The sequence below is a fragment of the Engystomops pustulosus genome, chromosome 2 (genome assembly GCF_040894005.1).
Source record: "Engystomops pustulosus chromosome 2, aEngPut4.maternal, whole genome shotgun sequence".
Classification (NCBI taxonomy): domain Eukaryota; kingdom Metazoa; phylum Chordata; class Amphibia; order Anura; family Leptodactylidae; genus Engystomops; species Engystomops pustulosus.
Genome location: NC_092412.1, coordinates 186,317,077 through 186,333,354, shown reverse-complemented (window position 1 = coordinate 186,333,354; position 16,278 = coordinate 186,317,077). Strand labels below are relative to the sequence as shown.

The following is a 16,278-nucleotide window of genomic DNA, read 5'->3' as shown; positions in this document are numbered from 1 at the left end:
TGTGATCTAGTACACATGGTCTCTTCCTTTATGTGTTTTTATAGTTGTTTATTGGCAAAGATTAGGCAGTTTATCGCAGTACTCCTCCATCTTCTTCTAGCCAAATACCCCTACTGTCAAAAAGTCCCAACTGAGTTCCCCCAAAGCAAGTAAATGAGGCTCCATTCAGAATCTCCATGAGGGTATTTCATGAACTGCACAACATGCTGTACATCATTATAGGTGGGGCTGCTCTTTTATGGAGGTACATGTAGTTGTTGGCCACAATCGAAGGGACTCCTATAACTGGAACACACCTGTGGCTTGCTTGAAATTTAATGAGGGTACCTCTGGCTTAAATGCACAGATAGTAGCATAGTATCATAGTTAATATAATTGAAAAAAAACACATGTCCATCAAGTTAAACCAAGGAAGGGAAAGGATTGGATGAGGAAGTGATTTAGGGCAAACAATTGTATATAACATAACCATCAATGTTATTTAGGTTATTTAGGTTATCTAGACCCTTCTTGAAGCTCTCTGATGTCCCTGCTGTGACCAACGCCTGAGGCAGGCTATTCCACAGATTTTTTGACAGTTCTCATAGTAAAAAAGCCCTGTCACCTCTGGTGATTAAACCTTGATTACAGTGCCCCCTTGTCTTTTGATTTGATTTAATCTGAAACAACTTTCCACCATATTTTTGTATGGGCTATTCCTATATTTATATTAATTAATAATGTCCCCTTTTAGTCGTCTCTTCTCAAGACTAAATAAATCTAGTTGTTTTAATCTTTCCTCATAACTGAGATCATCCATACCCTTATCATTTATGTGGCCATTCATTGTACCCTTTCCAGCTCCAGGGCATCCTTTTTAAGGACCAGTGCCCAGAACTGGATGGCACAAACCAGGTGAGACCGAACAAATGCCTTGTACGGTGGTAATATTATATCATCTTTCATCATCATTTCTCCATTGTCTTTTTGTGATGTCCTCACTTTTCCAAAGTGATTATTCTGCAACTTTTTAATTATTTGAAATATTGAATAAAGATATGTTTTAAGAACCTTGTGAGAATTCCCCTTTAATCATTTTGAAAAGCTGTTTATATCATAGACACATATAGTCAGTTCGGAAATGAACTGAGCTCCAAGCCTTCTGAATTTTCTTTCAAAAATTACCATTAGGTCAGTGCCACCAAGTGTCCAAGCTGGTACTGGCAGCAGTTTTTCAGTCTGATTGTGTCTTGGCACTCTTGCAGTTGCTTATTTCAGACGTTTTACAGTTTCTATGGAATATAAGCTGCTTCTTTTTGACAGAGTTGTAAAAGTTGACATCCTGGCACTCCCTACCACTGTCTGTTTTCACTCACTCCAATATCCTTGCCCTGGGGCATTGTGGGCAGATGGTCGATCTCTTACTCTGCTCAAACCAACCTTGAGCTGCAAATGAAAAGGAGGCACATACAGAGCAATAAATTAGGTCAGTCGGCTCTGCTTCCCTGGAGAGCAGATAAAATATATATTCGCAGCAAAGCACAGGGCAGAATGTAAATGTACAGACAGTTTAGAGAGTTCTACACACTGAATCCTTCAGATTTTAAAGGCCCTTGGGTATAATTGTTATTTCCTGCAGCACACAGAGATAAAAGGACTCAAGGCCATAGAGACGTCCGACTGGGAATTACCCACTTCAAAGGCAGTGACCTTCCTAATTTTAGCCACTCCTTAAATGTATTCATGATGCTGTCTCTTAGGGCTATTTAAGTTTCGTATTTTTGTTCTCTTGCTATCACCAGTTAGTTATCTATCACCAACTAGTAGTCATGCATATACAATTAAGAACTGCTTATTACTGGTCATAGATATAGGGGATGGGAAATAGAATTTCCATCCAATCTTATGCTTGTTACAGCCCAATATGCCACAAAAAAGAGTATTATACTATACTGACATATTTTTATATATGTGCATTTGTGCATTATTTTACAAATTACCGTCCATATTTTCACACCATAGTGATACAATATATGAAGGAGGGCTCCTGTAGCTGGCGGTAACCTTACAGGTCTGGTCCAAGCTTTTTCTTTGCAGATGTGATCAAATCTATTTTGAATCATATAACAATAAACAGTAATTGTTATCCCTTATCATCTTTCTGGAGTGCTGGCTCCCGCCTTCTCTAAAAAAAATGATAGAATGATGTAAAAATAACAATTTTTATGTATTTACTAGAGTTCTCAAAGCAGAATGACTGAAAAAAGAATGTGATTAAGGGAGGAACTGCAGGGATTGTTTGTAGATTCTTTTACTACTGTTCTATTACATTCAGTACTGCCACATACTGTAGAAGTGAAGTTAAGTAATTGTTATGCAGAGTCAGGGAACAGATCAGTGTAGCAGACACAAATAGTGGGCCCTGAGACTAAACATCCTTCTTAGCTGCCTCATGACCATGACTACCCTTAGCAGTAAGAGACAACTGGTTGTACTTCCCTTCCTGCATCAAAGTACAAACATAGAGCCCTTTAGGTCACAACCAAGAGGACAATGCAGTACAAAATCAAAAGGCAATAGGAGATTCTGGCAAATGGTCAAAAATACCAGAAGACAAAATGAAACCTAGCTAGCTCAGTGCAAGACTATAGAAAGCCCAGAGCAATAATCCACAAAACATTTTATCAGTTGTCCCTGTTTAGAAGATGATTGGGTCAGTTCTCTCACATCAGAAAGCCCTGAAATGAGAGTGGGGAGAAATTATATCTATCACACCAGATTAATTGTTAGTAAACCAGAGCAGAGTTCACAGGAGACACAAGGGTATGGTGGAAATCAAACAAGGCTGCTAATGAAGGGTACACCAATGTGCAGACTAGAAAAGACTGACTAGAACACACTTACACTTATCAGCGCATCCTCAGCTATACTTTAAGTACATAGGATGACAAAGGCACAGATATTACAGCAATTGTTCTGAAGTAGCATTTAGTGTTATTATTTCTTTCAGAAGTATGCATTTAACTCATCAGTGGTGCTCAAAAAACAGCACCACATAGTACTTGTAGCATTGCAATACATTGATAGGCAGATATTGCTGCATTAATTCTTTTAGTCCTAAAATACTAAAAACTCTTTACCTTTAATAATAAATAATAATTCATCTTATTGAGCATATGGAAAATATTTTTCACTGTAGTCTGTTTACATTCAGTCATTCATGGTGGCAGTAATGGTATTCAAAGTAATAAGTGCTACCGAATGAATTGTAGAATAAACTAATAACATCTTATTACAATATATATTGGTGTGTTATACAATCTGTACAATTTTACTACCAATATATTGTCTGATTTTTCTCACGAATTAGAAACCAGATGAATTTGGAATTTCAGTCCATAATGTGCGATATGTATTTTCTTATGTGATTCTCAGATGGTAGAAGATTTACACCCACTTTTGAATATGAGCTGAATTAATTAATTAAAAGAAGACCTTAATATCAGTGAATTAATTCAGGACATGCTGCCATAAATAGAGAGTGGAAGAAATATTGAACCTTATGCATGAGTGTTCTTCATAAATATTTAAGCAATAATATATTCGGAAACGGTTTTCTCTTGGATAAGATATATAGTGGATCACTTGTACATTTAGAATTTTAGTTCTCATCCCTATACCCTCCGCTGAGTCTGATGTCCCTAATATGTTTTACCTTATGGTCATGTTCTTTACTTTTACCCCATGAATTATGTCTGGTAATAGCATTCTACAGAGAAATCGTCATGAGCCTACCTGCCTAATATATTCTTTAAAATGGTTTCAGAGGTGGAGATGCATTTTAAATTCTGTTACAAGGCAGCGCTTCAAAGTCTCAACATCATTAAAGCAAATGTGTAGCAGAACGGAGCGTGGAATATGTAGGAGCGCTGGTACACAGGTGCTGTATAATTGCCAACACTTTATAATGATTTTTAGGTTCACAGCAGCTGGAACCCGATACAGTGGAAACTACTGCCATGCCATCCCTACTGCTCGCATTATGGTGTACATTTCAAGTCTGTGACACTTTCCTGGTTTTAAAATATTTTTTTCAAAATTAGTATGTAGAGTAACATATATATATATATATACATATAGACAACTCGAAGACTGAACTTATTAATTTAGATAGCCTCTTGATCGGCACCTTTTTCCTCTTTGCTCTCCTCCTTGGGCACTTGCTGTTTTCCTGATGTGGCCATTGGGACACATTTATTAAAAACAGTGGAAACTGCACTATGTGCACTTTGCCTGTGTAGTGTGCAGAGGGCGCCAGATTCATGAATTGTAGCTGCCGTTTTTCATGAATCTGGCGGTCCCTGCACTGCCCCAACAGAGTGCACCAACTTTTTTTGATGCACCTGTAACATGGGGGGTGCCACACAGTTCTGTCTGACTTGGCATGTTAAATGTGTTGCGTGGTCCGACATGCACCGGAACGCCCATATCAGTGGTGAAATTTGTGTAACATGAAGAATAGTCACAGCCACAACACAAAATACATCTTCATTGTGATTTCTCCCGTCCATGACTATCACTGTTGAATTCATTGCCAGATGTCTTCAGCTCCATGTAGCATCCCAAACTGCACAATATACAGACCCCTAATAATTAATATATACTGCCACCCTAATAAACTAAACTAACATGTAAAACACCACCCTTGAACTAATATAAAGCCCCGAATGAAATTATGTACAGAACGCCCCACTTTAATTTTATACATTATCTCATAACTGCCCTTCCCATAAATGCCCCCCATATATTTAAGATTTGACCCTCATATACAATCCCCCTCCCAGTTAAGCTATAGACAGTAATCCATCAGCCTACCCCTCCAGCTCAATTAATATCCATTCCCCCATAAAAAGCCCCCTCCACCCCCAGTTTAGTTATATAGAGTACTTATTTATAGACAGCCCCACCCTCATTTTAATTCTGGGCACCATAGTGAGTCCCCCCCCCCCAGGTTTTGTCATAAACAGAGGCCAATATTAACCCCCCCCCCCAATTTAGTTGGTATTCAGCCCCAATATTTAAATCTCGCTCTCCTTTTTTATTATATAGAGCCCCCCACAAATGATTTTTCTATTAATAATGTGGTCAGTTTAAAAATAATAAAACCTTTACTTACCTCCTCCCACGCCGAGGTCTTCTCCTCTCCCCCTGGCTCTTCAGCCAGGCAGCTCTTTCTTGCAGGCGGCGTTACATCATCAAACGTGGCTTTTGTCCTCCAGAGCCACAGAGCAGCACAGACAAACGGGTCTACACTGCTCTGCACCACTGGACGGCTTACCTCTGTGTCTGAGGATCGTGGTATTAATTGGGCAGCACAGACTACCAGCAGCAGGTCCATACTGCTGGTGGCAATTCAGACAAAAGCCAAAATCATCCACATCTGGTATTTTTGCTTCCTTCGGTGCTCTGCATCTGCCGTCTGAGGCAGAATTTTCACCCACTCATTCAAGATATGGCCCTTAGAAAATGCCTTGTTTTCTGCTGATTTATACCCAAAATATTGCTACCATTTGGTTGGATAACCACATGACATATTATGGCATTTATATGTGTGCACCAACAGAAGGGGCATGATACCTAATGGCTTATACTATAGAGGACTATGTGGCCCACCTTCACCACCTTTGGCTATGCTCACATTCAGAACCCTACACCTCTCATGAATGTAGCAGAGAGTGGCTTCTACTACACTAAGCTTGGCTTACATTTGAATGATCCTGGACAACAGCTCGTGGTGCATTATGTAATAAACACCAGGCCATGCCCCAATCCCATTCTCAGGGGTAATTTAGTCCCAGGTCACAGGAGGAGGTTGAGGAGCTGTAGCTGACTGAAAGTGTGGAAGATCCTGCTCCATACATGTCCCACAGCCACCTCTGCTTCATCCTCTTTTAGCCCTTCTCCTCCTGGTTTCTGGATTAAAAAAGATTGGAGACCAGGTTCCAGGTGTCCATCATGGCCCAGCCAGGTCTATGTTGTTCTGTGCATTATCTTTGCAGTGGCGTTGTGTGTAATGAATTTAATGATGGTATGGCACTCTGAAATTACATTCACAGACACATGAAATTTTTAAGTATTTTTGGATGATGCATTTACCTTTTCTTGTTTGAAAAACTAGATTGGAATATTATTTCACTTCATAGTAATAAGCACTTTCTTTGTCCTTTGTTGTGTTTATGGATTGTTTTAAATGTGCCTATATGTTTCTAACCGGATAGGTGTGTGGTCTACACCAACTTAACCAAGTCTGACTCTCTGTAGCCATTAATCCTCATAGTTGGAATTATCTCTAGCAATTACTGTCATTATTTTTGACTCTCTACTGTCAGAAAGGTGGTGGAAGGTTGTCAGTCTAACGCCCCCATTCGAAAAAGTCAAAAATAATGATATTGTTTTTTCTGAAAAAGGAAATTTACCATCAAAATCAAGCATGATAAACCAAATACTGTGACTGTGGTAATCTTCTTATATTTGTTATCCATGGCCTCCTTTCTTCTAAAATCAACTTTTAACATGACGCCTGAAGGACTATGAGCATGTTACAGAAGCCCTGGCTTTACAGGCTGTTGTTACACTGTGCAGCAGCACATCTCACTCCCACCCTCCCCCCTGCACTTCCTGTAAGAGCGCCCCCTCAGAATTTAACAATCTGGGAATATGCTGCACAGAGGAGCTCTGATAACCTGCCCATAGCCTTTCTGGCTCATTAGCATCATTTTAACATTTATTTTTGAAGGAAGGAGGCCAGGGACTACAAATATAAGGAGGTTACTACAGTCACGGTGTCTGGATCTATGAGTAGGTGTGTCCCGAATTATCATGATGGATTTTGATGGTAGTTCCATCCATTTTTGCCTATTTTTGCTGAACTTTTTGGTGCTCTGAAACAAAAACATATTTAACCACTTTACTTTACTCCCCACTTCAACCCCATCATTTTAAACATTTTAGAATGACATGAATGAACTCTATTCTAGTTATATGCTGAAGGAATTTCCCTTTCAATGCACCTCAGACTTACAGTTACTTAGGCTAATGCCTTGCAGAGTTGCTATTTTCAAATTTTACAATATACTTTTTAGCAGTGTTGAGGAATGATCCAAGGTCTGTGAAAATCAATGAAATGAAACTACCTATGATAGCCCTTGGAGGCCTTCAACAGAGTGAAAAGTATGGCTCATAGCAGTCTATTGTTTCTTACAGAGCCTTGTTGTAAAACAGTCTTTAGCTGGCTGTCAACAATGGAAAAGCCATTGTGCAACTTATTTATAGCAGAGTGCATTTGGAAACACAAAACAATAGTGTTCTGTCTTACAACAACCATGTACTTTTTATGCAATTTATAGTGCTCTAGTGCTCAGAAATCATAATGGTCGTTTGGCTTTTGTGTCTGAAGACTGTACATTGTTCACCAGGATCGGTGATGTCCCTTTAAACATACACAGCCATCTGATATTTAAAAAGTTAATCACTGTTGACTCCCAGAGTAGAAAGGTTTAACAGTTCATAAATTTCAAACTAAGCCCAATTTAACCTTTCTGACATCGATTTTGTCTCCTTCTTAGAAGGATTTACATGCATAATTTTATTCAGCTACAGGCATTGTCTTTTTTAATTAAAGCTTTTGAACACACAGAAGAGATTGAGAGAAGCTTAAATGGGAGCCATCACAATCCTGTCAAGTTGAGGGCACTTTTAGATTTACAGTCATGTTTTAGGTGTATCTTAAGGTCATTTATGGACACTTCCATTCTACTGGAAAATATCAGAACTGAGCGTTGCAAACTTAGAAGTTTTAAGCAAAGGCCATTCACATATCTCCATAATGTTATGGAGATATGAGATGGATGATATGTGGATAATGTAAAACAAGAAAGGGACAAAGCAAGAGAATGAACCATGAGAGGTGAGAGAGCATGAGAGGGAAGAAGAAAGGGACGGATGGAAAGAAAGAGAGAGTAAGGGGAGTGAAAAAATTTAAAGGTGGAAGATGTGGGAATGTAGGAAGGAAAACGGAGAGAAAAGAAAGAGAAGGAAAGGGGAAACAGAAAGGAAAGAGGAAATTTTATAAAAATGCTCCTCATACTTTTCCTACACATTTACTTCACAAGTACACAAACGCTACACAGACAAATCAGTGGCCCATTACAGCTTGTTTGACATAGGAAATCTAGATATTACCAATCTTGTTATTTCATTTCCATGTGATCCCCCATGTAAATATACACCCAGCAATGGTTTTAACCTGTTATGTTTCTCTCTTGTTAGGTATGGTGACATGGTACCCAAGACTATAGCTGGGAAAATCTTTGGATCTATCTGCTCACTGAGTGGAGTGCTCGTGATTGCTTTGCCAGTCCCTGTCATTGTGTCAAACTTCAGCCGGATTTACCACCAGAATCAGCGAGCTGACAAGAGACGAGCACAAAAGGTAAGTACTATATAACTCACTCCTTAAAGGAATTATATCAACTGTGTTCACTGAAGAGGTATCGGACACCAGTGCACCAAGTCCTGCTACAATCTTGGAATATAAACCCACATCTCACAGTCCTTCTGTCAACACAGATAGTTACAACATAGTTTTCCAGGACTCCTAAAAAACAGTGGTCCACATTTATCAAAACTAGTGCAGTCTGTACTATGTGCGGTTTGCAATTGGAGTGGGATGAGTGTGGCAGATAATCAAAACTGACTCATGGTCTTTATTAATCTGCAGCCCCCTCCACTGCTCAGGAAGTGTGTACCAATCATATTTTGGAGCACTTTGTTCATGCTGCAGAATTGTGGCGCAGATAGAATGCAGTTAGCGAGTATGATAGGCTTACCTAAAGGTTTTAAAAGCACATTTGAAACTTTGGAGGTTAGGTATTAATTTGATAGTCCAGGGAAGAGCATTCCAGAGAATTGGTGTAGCTCTGGAGATGTCCAGTAGACGTGCATGAGAGGTTCGAATTGAGGTAGAGAATAATCTAATATCACTGGCAGATGAAAGAACATCTTGGGCGATAGACTGAGATGAGAGAGGAGAGGTAGGGAGTTGCAGCATTATGCAGAGCTTTGTGGATGAGGCTTATTATTTTAAAAAGTGTTCGGTAGGAGACAGACAGCCAGTGCTGTATTGTTTGATATGCTGTACCATTTGTGTAGTGTTTGATATGAAAGACTAGCCTAGCTGCTGCATAAAGAATAGATTGGGGAGGAGAGAGTTTAGTGAATGGAAGACCAATTAGAAGAGAGGGCTCTGCACAAGGTATAATTGAACGAATCAGCTTTGATTGGAGTGTTCCTTTGATAAAGGCCACAGAGGTCGAAGTTGATGGGAGATGCCATGCTGGACCGTTAGATAAGCATCAGTTATTTTGTTTGTTTGTTTTTTACCCCAGGCAAGGCTACTTTTAATATCTCGATATCTATATATAGGTTTTATTTTAATATCCAACTATGTCCATCATACATGGGGCTACTTTAGAGAAAACAAACTATTCTACCCTATTCTTGTTCTCATTTTAATCTGGCTCACAAGCAGGTGCTGTTTTTTTTCTGGCCAATGGTGAACTGTGCTGTCCTTCCAGGATTTCTGCCCTGATATTTTTGACAACCTGCTAATATACCTTTTCCCCAACAATGGATTTCTGTAAGTCTCTAACTAAGGAAAGGTGTATCATCCATCAATGATTTCATGCCAGTTCTTTGTACTGCTAGTACAGGCGGTCCCCTACTTAAGAACACCCGACTTACAGATGCCCCTCGTTACAAACAGACATCTGGATTTTGGTAATTTACTGTACTTTAGCCCTAGGCTTCAATAAACAGATATAACAGTTATCAGAGGTGTCTGTAATGAAGCTTTATTGTTAATCTTGGTTCTTATGAAATCCCAACATTTTTACAAATCCAATTGTCACAGAGACCAAAAAATTTTTGACTGGGGTTACAATAATAAAGTATACAGTTCCGACTTACATACAAATTGAACTTAAGAACAAACCTGCAGAACCTATGTCTTACGTAACCCGGGGACTGCCTGTATTCAATTTGCCTGGGCCATCTCCCAGACATTCATATTGTAAGACCTCTGTCACCCGACCTATCTGTTTAAGCTGTCTGACCACATCTGCTATTTTGGAAAGCTGCCAGTTGACCTGGGGATCCTTACACTGTAGTCCATATCCCTGTGTAGGGGATAACAGAATCCTGGAGCTCCCCCTTAGTTTCCACTTTTAGCCCCAATTCAGATCCATAGCAACCAAGGAAGGTGTTTGCTAAGCAGGTGTCAGTTTACACCTGGTGTCCGTCTTAACTCTAATTACTAAATGTATACTGTAATAAACTTACAAAATAAAAGTTAAGTATTGGTAAGACTGATAAGCAATATTCATATAGTTATAGTACAAATATAGCTGAAATCTGTACTGAACCATGTAAAAGCGAGCAGCTGTTGAACTGCTTTATGATATAGTCAAGAAGATCCCATGCACAGATGTATCAGGCACCCTGTTAGTGTATGGAGCTGAATCATATCTAGCACTAGAGATCAAAGCTGAAGAATGCTGATTAAAGCCCTGGGTGAATAGTTCACTCTGACACTGGTATATCCTTCCATGTAACACAGATACAAATAGTATTAAACAGCCCACAGCTGAAGAAAACTAATCTGCCAGAGGACTCAATAAATCCTCTTTTCAGCAAAATGATGCATGATTTGACCTTAACTTAAGGCCTTGTGAAAATGACCTATTGTTTATTTTTAAGTTTTTATACTAGACATATTTAAAGGGAACTAGTAATCAGGTTTTCACCATTAAATCTAATTTCAGGTTCATATTGTGTCACATGATATTTTTAGACTCAGATCTAGCTAAAAACACTCCTCTTACAAAAGTGGCTGGCACCTTGATTCACCGAGTCACAAAGGGTGTGTCCTATTAAGAAGCCAATGTGTGATTCAACCAATGTATCCCTCCTCATTACACCCTCCTTCAGGAATTCTCTTTAGCTGAGTCAACCAACATCTCCCTCAGCTTCTTCATTCTGAGGGAGATTTTGGTTGACTCGGCTGAAAAGAAGTCCTGAGGGGAAAGAGGGTGACAGAGCTGAGGGAGACTTTTTTTGAGTTCCTTTAACAAACCCTTTAACAATTTTTGTGATATTTGTAAATGACACTTCTCAGTAATCATCCCATTATTTTCACAGGCAGAATTCTCCTAATTCACAATAGACTTCACCCCTTTTCACCTACACCGTTATGATTATATAACATACCTAGAACCCTACTATTAATGTCAATGAACTTCCCTATGTCCATGTGGCTGCTATAATTTCTTATTAAAGCAAGAAGGCAGCTCCAATAATCATGCACTGCATGATTAAGGAAGAATCTACAATTGGTAAATAACTAATGCAATGGATAGCAAGTGATTAGTATTCATAAATGCAATCATTTAAAAAAGTAAAATAATGGAAGCACCCCAAGATTTGAAGATGGATTTTGAGTTACTTTTTTTGTTACAAGTGAACGCTGCTGCGTTTCAGTTTCTGTGGTCTGGATTCCTACTTTTTGTTTTTTTGATGAGCTTGTTCCCGATTGTGGGCTTGGCATGTAGGTGCTGCTTCCTTATACATATATATATATGTGTGTGTATATATATATATATATATATATATATATATATATATGTGTGTGTGTGTATATATATATACATATATATATATATATATATATATATAGCTCTGGGACCGCCCTCTACTGGGATAGATGGACACTTATTAGCACATCACAGTCCTCTCCAGACAAGTTGGGAGCAACTTGCCGCAACCAGTTTTATTACCTAATTAGTTTATTGGCTTTTATTGGTTGCCAACAGAACAGCTTCCCAAACACAGAATACAGCAATTGGTAATTTCCCAGGAGCAGAGATAGCCATCCAATTATGGACCTTCTGACTCAGAGCTGCTGGCAATTACCCCAATCACCTCAATCACCTGGAGTGGTAAAGTAAGTAAGGTGTGCCTCCCCTTTCTCAAAAAATGTTGCAACTATTTTTTTTTGCAAGAGGAGACATACCATTTTGGGGTACGTAGGTTAAATTATCTATGTAGTGAGCTCTAAAGGAATGGTGCCACTGGATGGAAAGGGTAAACCTCAGCAAAATGAGTTTGCATAATAGGAAACCCATTTTGATCTTCTTTGTACTCCTTCTTATATTTATATAACTACAACATACTACAACTACTATAGAAAATATGTACCAGGTGATGGGTATCTATATCTTTGATCCTTTGCTTAGAAGTTGAGTGGTCATAGGGGCGGTCCTATCAGTAATTGGAAGACCCCCTGTATGACTTCACATGCAGAGGTATGACTAATAGGACCACCTCTTTTGATATATAATCCTTCATATAACAACAGTGCTGTATAAATGTCTTTCCATCTTGTCAGTAGTGTACAAACATAAAAAATAAAGAACTTTTTATCTGATCGGCTGCGGTTATTCCTCCTTCGTTTCCATCATCCACCACAGTGGACCACTGTGGACTTTATTTCTGGATCTGTCCTGGGCTGTTTGAAACTCCTTAAGAGTGAAGAGTGCAGCACTTTACTATAAAAAGTTTTTTTGTCAGTAGAGTGTAGCCTCTCACCTACACTGTATTGGCAAGATGCAAAGACATTGAAACAGTGCTGTCTAGAGTTGAAAATATGTTCCTTCTGGAACAGATATACTGGTTTGGCTTGTTTGTCTGTGTGATGGACCCCAAAATAAGAAAAGGTCAGCCATTTATACTTGATTTCTTTGGACAGAACTATGTGTATTTATGTATATATGTTCTCCAAAAGTATATCCACATTTATTATGAAACTATTCATTAGCTATTCAAAATCTATATTAACCCCTTCACGACATAGCCAGTTTGTAGTTAAGGCTCAGACCCAATTTTTGTTTTCTGACATGCATCAATTTATATGGCTATAACTTTTGAACACTATTACTTATCAAAGGAATGTCGTGATAGTTTTTTTGTCACAGGTTGTACTTTATTATAATGGTAAATTTTGACTGATGAGATTTGTGTTTATTCATTAAAAAAAAAAAAAAAATTAAAAATGTGCCATTTTCGAAATTATCTAATTTTCAGGCAGATAGTTTTACCACCTAAATTAGTTGCTAAATAATATTTCCCAAATGTCTGCTTTATTTTTTCATAATTTTTGAAATGTCTGGATAATTTATTTTGAGGTCACTCGGCTTACAAATCGAACATCGGTTTTCCATATTTTCAAGGAGATTTCAGAGTTTACTTTTTTTACTCATTATTGTTTTTAATGAGATTTGAAATATAAAATATTAGAAACTGCCCATATATAAACCCATTTTCAAATCTGCACCCCTCAAACTATAAGAAACAGCTTTTAGGAAGATACCTAACCACTTGAGATCTTCAAAGTAATTAAAACAAAATGGAGGTGAAATTTAGAATGGGCTAAATCTGTCAGTTATAAGTTCATTTAGAAATACAATTTACACATTTCCAAAAGATAAAAAGAGAAAACCCATCATAAAATTTGTTATACAATTTCTCCCAAGTACGGAGACTCCCCATATGTGGATGTTACTTGTTGTATGGGTGCACAGTGAGGCACCGAAGGGAAGGAGGACCATGCATTAGCCAGTTTTGTCTTATAGAATTTAGTGGTTTTTAGTTGGTTCATTGCAGACTTTTTTAACCTATAAAATATTTTTTTTGGTTAATGTTTGGTTAATGTTGCCTTGCCAGGAATTAATATCTACGGGATGAGATGGTTTTTTCAGTGGTACTGTTTTGGGGTGGCTATGCCCTCTTGCTGAAAATGTATGAACTTCTTTTTGTGGCAGGAGGTTTAGAAAAAAACATCAATTCTGTAATTGATTTTTGATTTTTTTTTTTGGTGTTCAACCCTAAGTAACATGTTAGATTTATTCAACGGGTCGCTATGATTACCACAATACAAATTTCTATATTTTTTTTATCACCTTTTATTGCATTTTATGCAATAAATCATGTGTTTTGTGACTTTAAAAAAAATATTTTACGAGGTTCATTGTGCGGGTTTAATAATGATTTTGTTTTATTGTATGAGTCATTACAAGTGGCAATACTACACATGTCCGGTTTGTAAAGTGATTTTACCTTTTTTTATATGTAAGTGAAATATGTAAAGGAGCTTTGGGGGCTTTTTTTTATTAACTTCTTAGTTTATCTTTATTTACTTTATTTTTAACTTTTTTAACTTTTTTTACTTGTACCACTATGGGACATGAACAAGCAATTGTTCGATTGCTTGCTCATTATAATATCCTGCAATACTGATGTATTACAGGGTATTAGCACTGTCAAAGGCTGCCACACTGCCTGTAAGGTCTCATCTGTGACAAGACCTTACAGGCATTTATTATGGACAACCCTGGGGTCTTAGCTCAGACCGCAGGGTTGCCATAGCAATGGTAGGCACCCCCCAAAAATGATACAGGGGTGTCGATCAAGCAGGGAATCTCTCTGCAGCCATTTAAATTGCTCTGACCATGGATGTTACACAGGTATGTCAGACATAGATTACCACTGACACCCCGTGCTTCACGATGCCGGTTCAGCTCTGCACCGGGGCAGATTACTATTACTAGTGATGTCTATTACGACAAGTAATTAGCCGGACTTGCGGACTTTACAATGTTTGTAAATAAATAAATAAAAACTGCATGGGGTACAGTACATATTATAGGACAAACTAAAACACTATATAATACCCGAAAAAGATTACACAATCTGCTACAATACGATTCAGATAATTATAGAGTGACATAGCCAGTCTTGCTGGAGAGGAAGGGGTCTACAGGAATTAATCTGTATTGGAAAACCAATGCACAATTGTGTGACCCCTGATATTTAGCATTAGGACACTTATTTATTGGTTTGGAAGATGTTACCAGTTTGGAACTAGAAGGCTGCACCGTGTTTGCTAATACAGTTTTTCAATCAAATGTTGCACCTATGGTGTCTTTGCCATCAAGCGTTTTAGTACTTATCAAAATGCTGCCACACATTTGTGACTACAGTACTGTAAAGTAATAGGCAAAAAAAGATTTTGTTGTTTGTGTGTGCTCACCCTTCCATGGGGACGTCTTGAGTCAAAGCAGTGCTGGATAAAATTTCCGCTTGGTCCGGATCCAAGGTACAGGATAACAAGAGAGGGTCAAAAAATAAAAAATGTATATATCCGCACCGGCAACTGTTAAAAGTTAGAAAATTCTTCCAATTTTTATTAGCATCTTGTTAAAAGTGACATCACAAAGAAAAGGGGGGAAGGGGAAGTCTGGTGACGCGTTTCGGACAAAAAATGTCCTTAATCATACCTATCGACAAGGAAATCTGAAATGATTTATACAATGGAGGAAGACGCCACCGGAAGCCGGGAGGTGGGCGTAAGGGGCGTGTGTACAAGAATGAGCATGCTGCAGATCATGTGATACTATGTGGGCATGGCCTAATCACATGATCCGGGAGGGGAAGAATGGGGAACAATGTGTAAGTGACATGATTTTAGAAAATAGACAATAGACAATATGTAAGAAAATACAATGCAGTGTAATGGTACAAAAATTGTGCATAAAAATCAATATACAAACATAAGATCGTTTCTATAATTGAAACCTTTAGGGAAACGTGTATCCAACTGCATAATCCAATATGCTTCCCACATATGGAGTTTTTTCTTGTGATCCCCTCCACGGTTATTTGCAGAGACCTGTTCTATCGCTGTAACAGTCATGTGTTTGAAAGAGCCCTTATGTACGTCCCGAAAATGTTTGGATGCACCGGAGACATTGCGAGTGCTAGTAATGTTATTTGGGTTTGCTCCGGTGATGTGTTCCGCTATGCGGTTTTTGAGTTTTCTGGTGGTGCAACCGGTATATTGCAATTTACATTGTGTGCACATGATTATGTACACTAAATAAGTCGTTTCACAGTTGAGATGCTTACGTATAGGGTAAATTTGACACGTAGAAAGGGATGTAAAAGTGGAAGTCTTATGTAAATATTTACAGAGATTACATCTGTTACGACCACAGCATATGCTTCCTTTGTAACTTAGCCAGGTTTGTTTGTGTTGGTGGACAGTAAAGGAATTAGGGGAAAGTATGCCACCTAAGGTGGGTGCTCTAGTAGAGACACAACAAATGCCTTTCTTTAGTAGACTGTCCA

General features: G+C 38.3%; 1 protein-coding gene across 2 annotated transcripts in view; it reads left to right on the top strand.

Moving 5' to 3' along the window:
• The window catches only part of KCND3 (potassium voltage-gated channel subfamily D member 3), a 286,509-nt gene that overhangs the window by 227,746 nt on the left and 42,485 nt on the right, over positions 1-16,278 (top strand). For both annotated transcript variants that reach the window (XM_072137602.1, XM_072137601.1), the window contains exon 4: positions 8,308-8,470. In XM_072137602.1, coding sequence (XP_071993703.1) covers positions 8,308-8,470 — 163 coding nt within the window. The remainder of the gene's footprint in view (positions 1-8,307; positions 8,471-16,278) is intronic.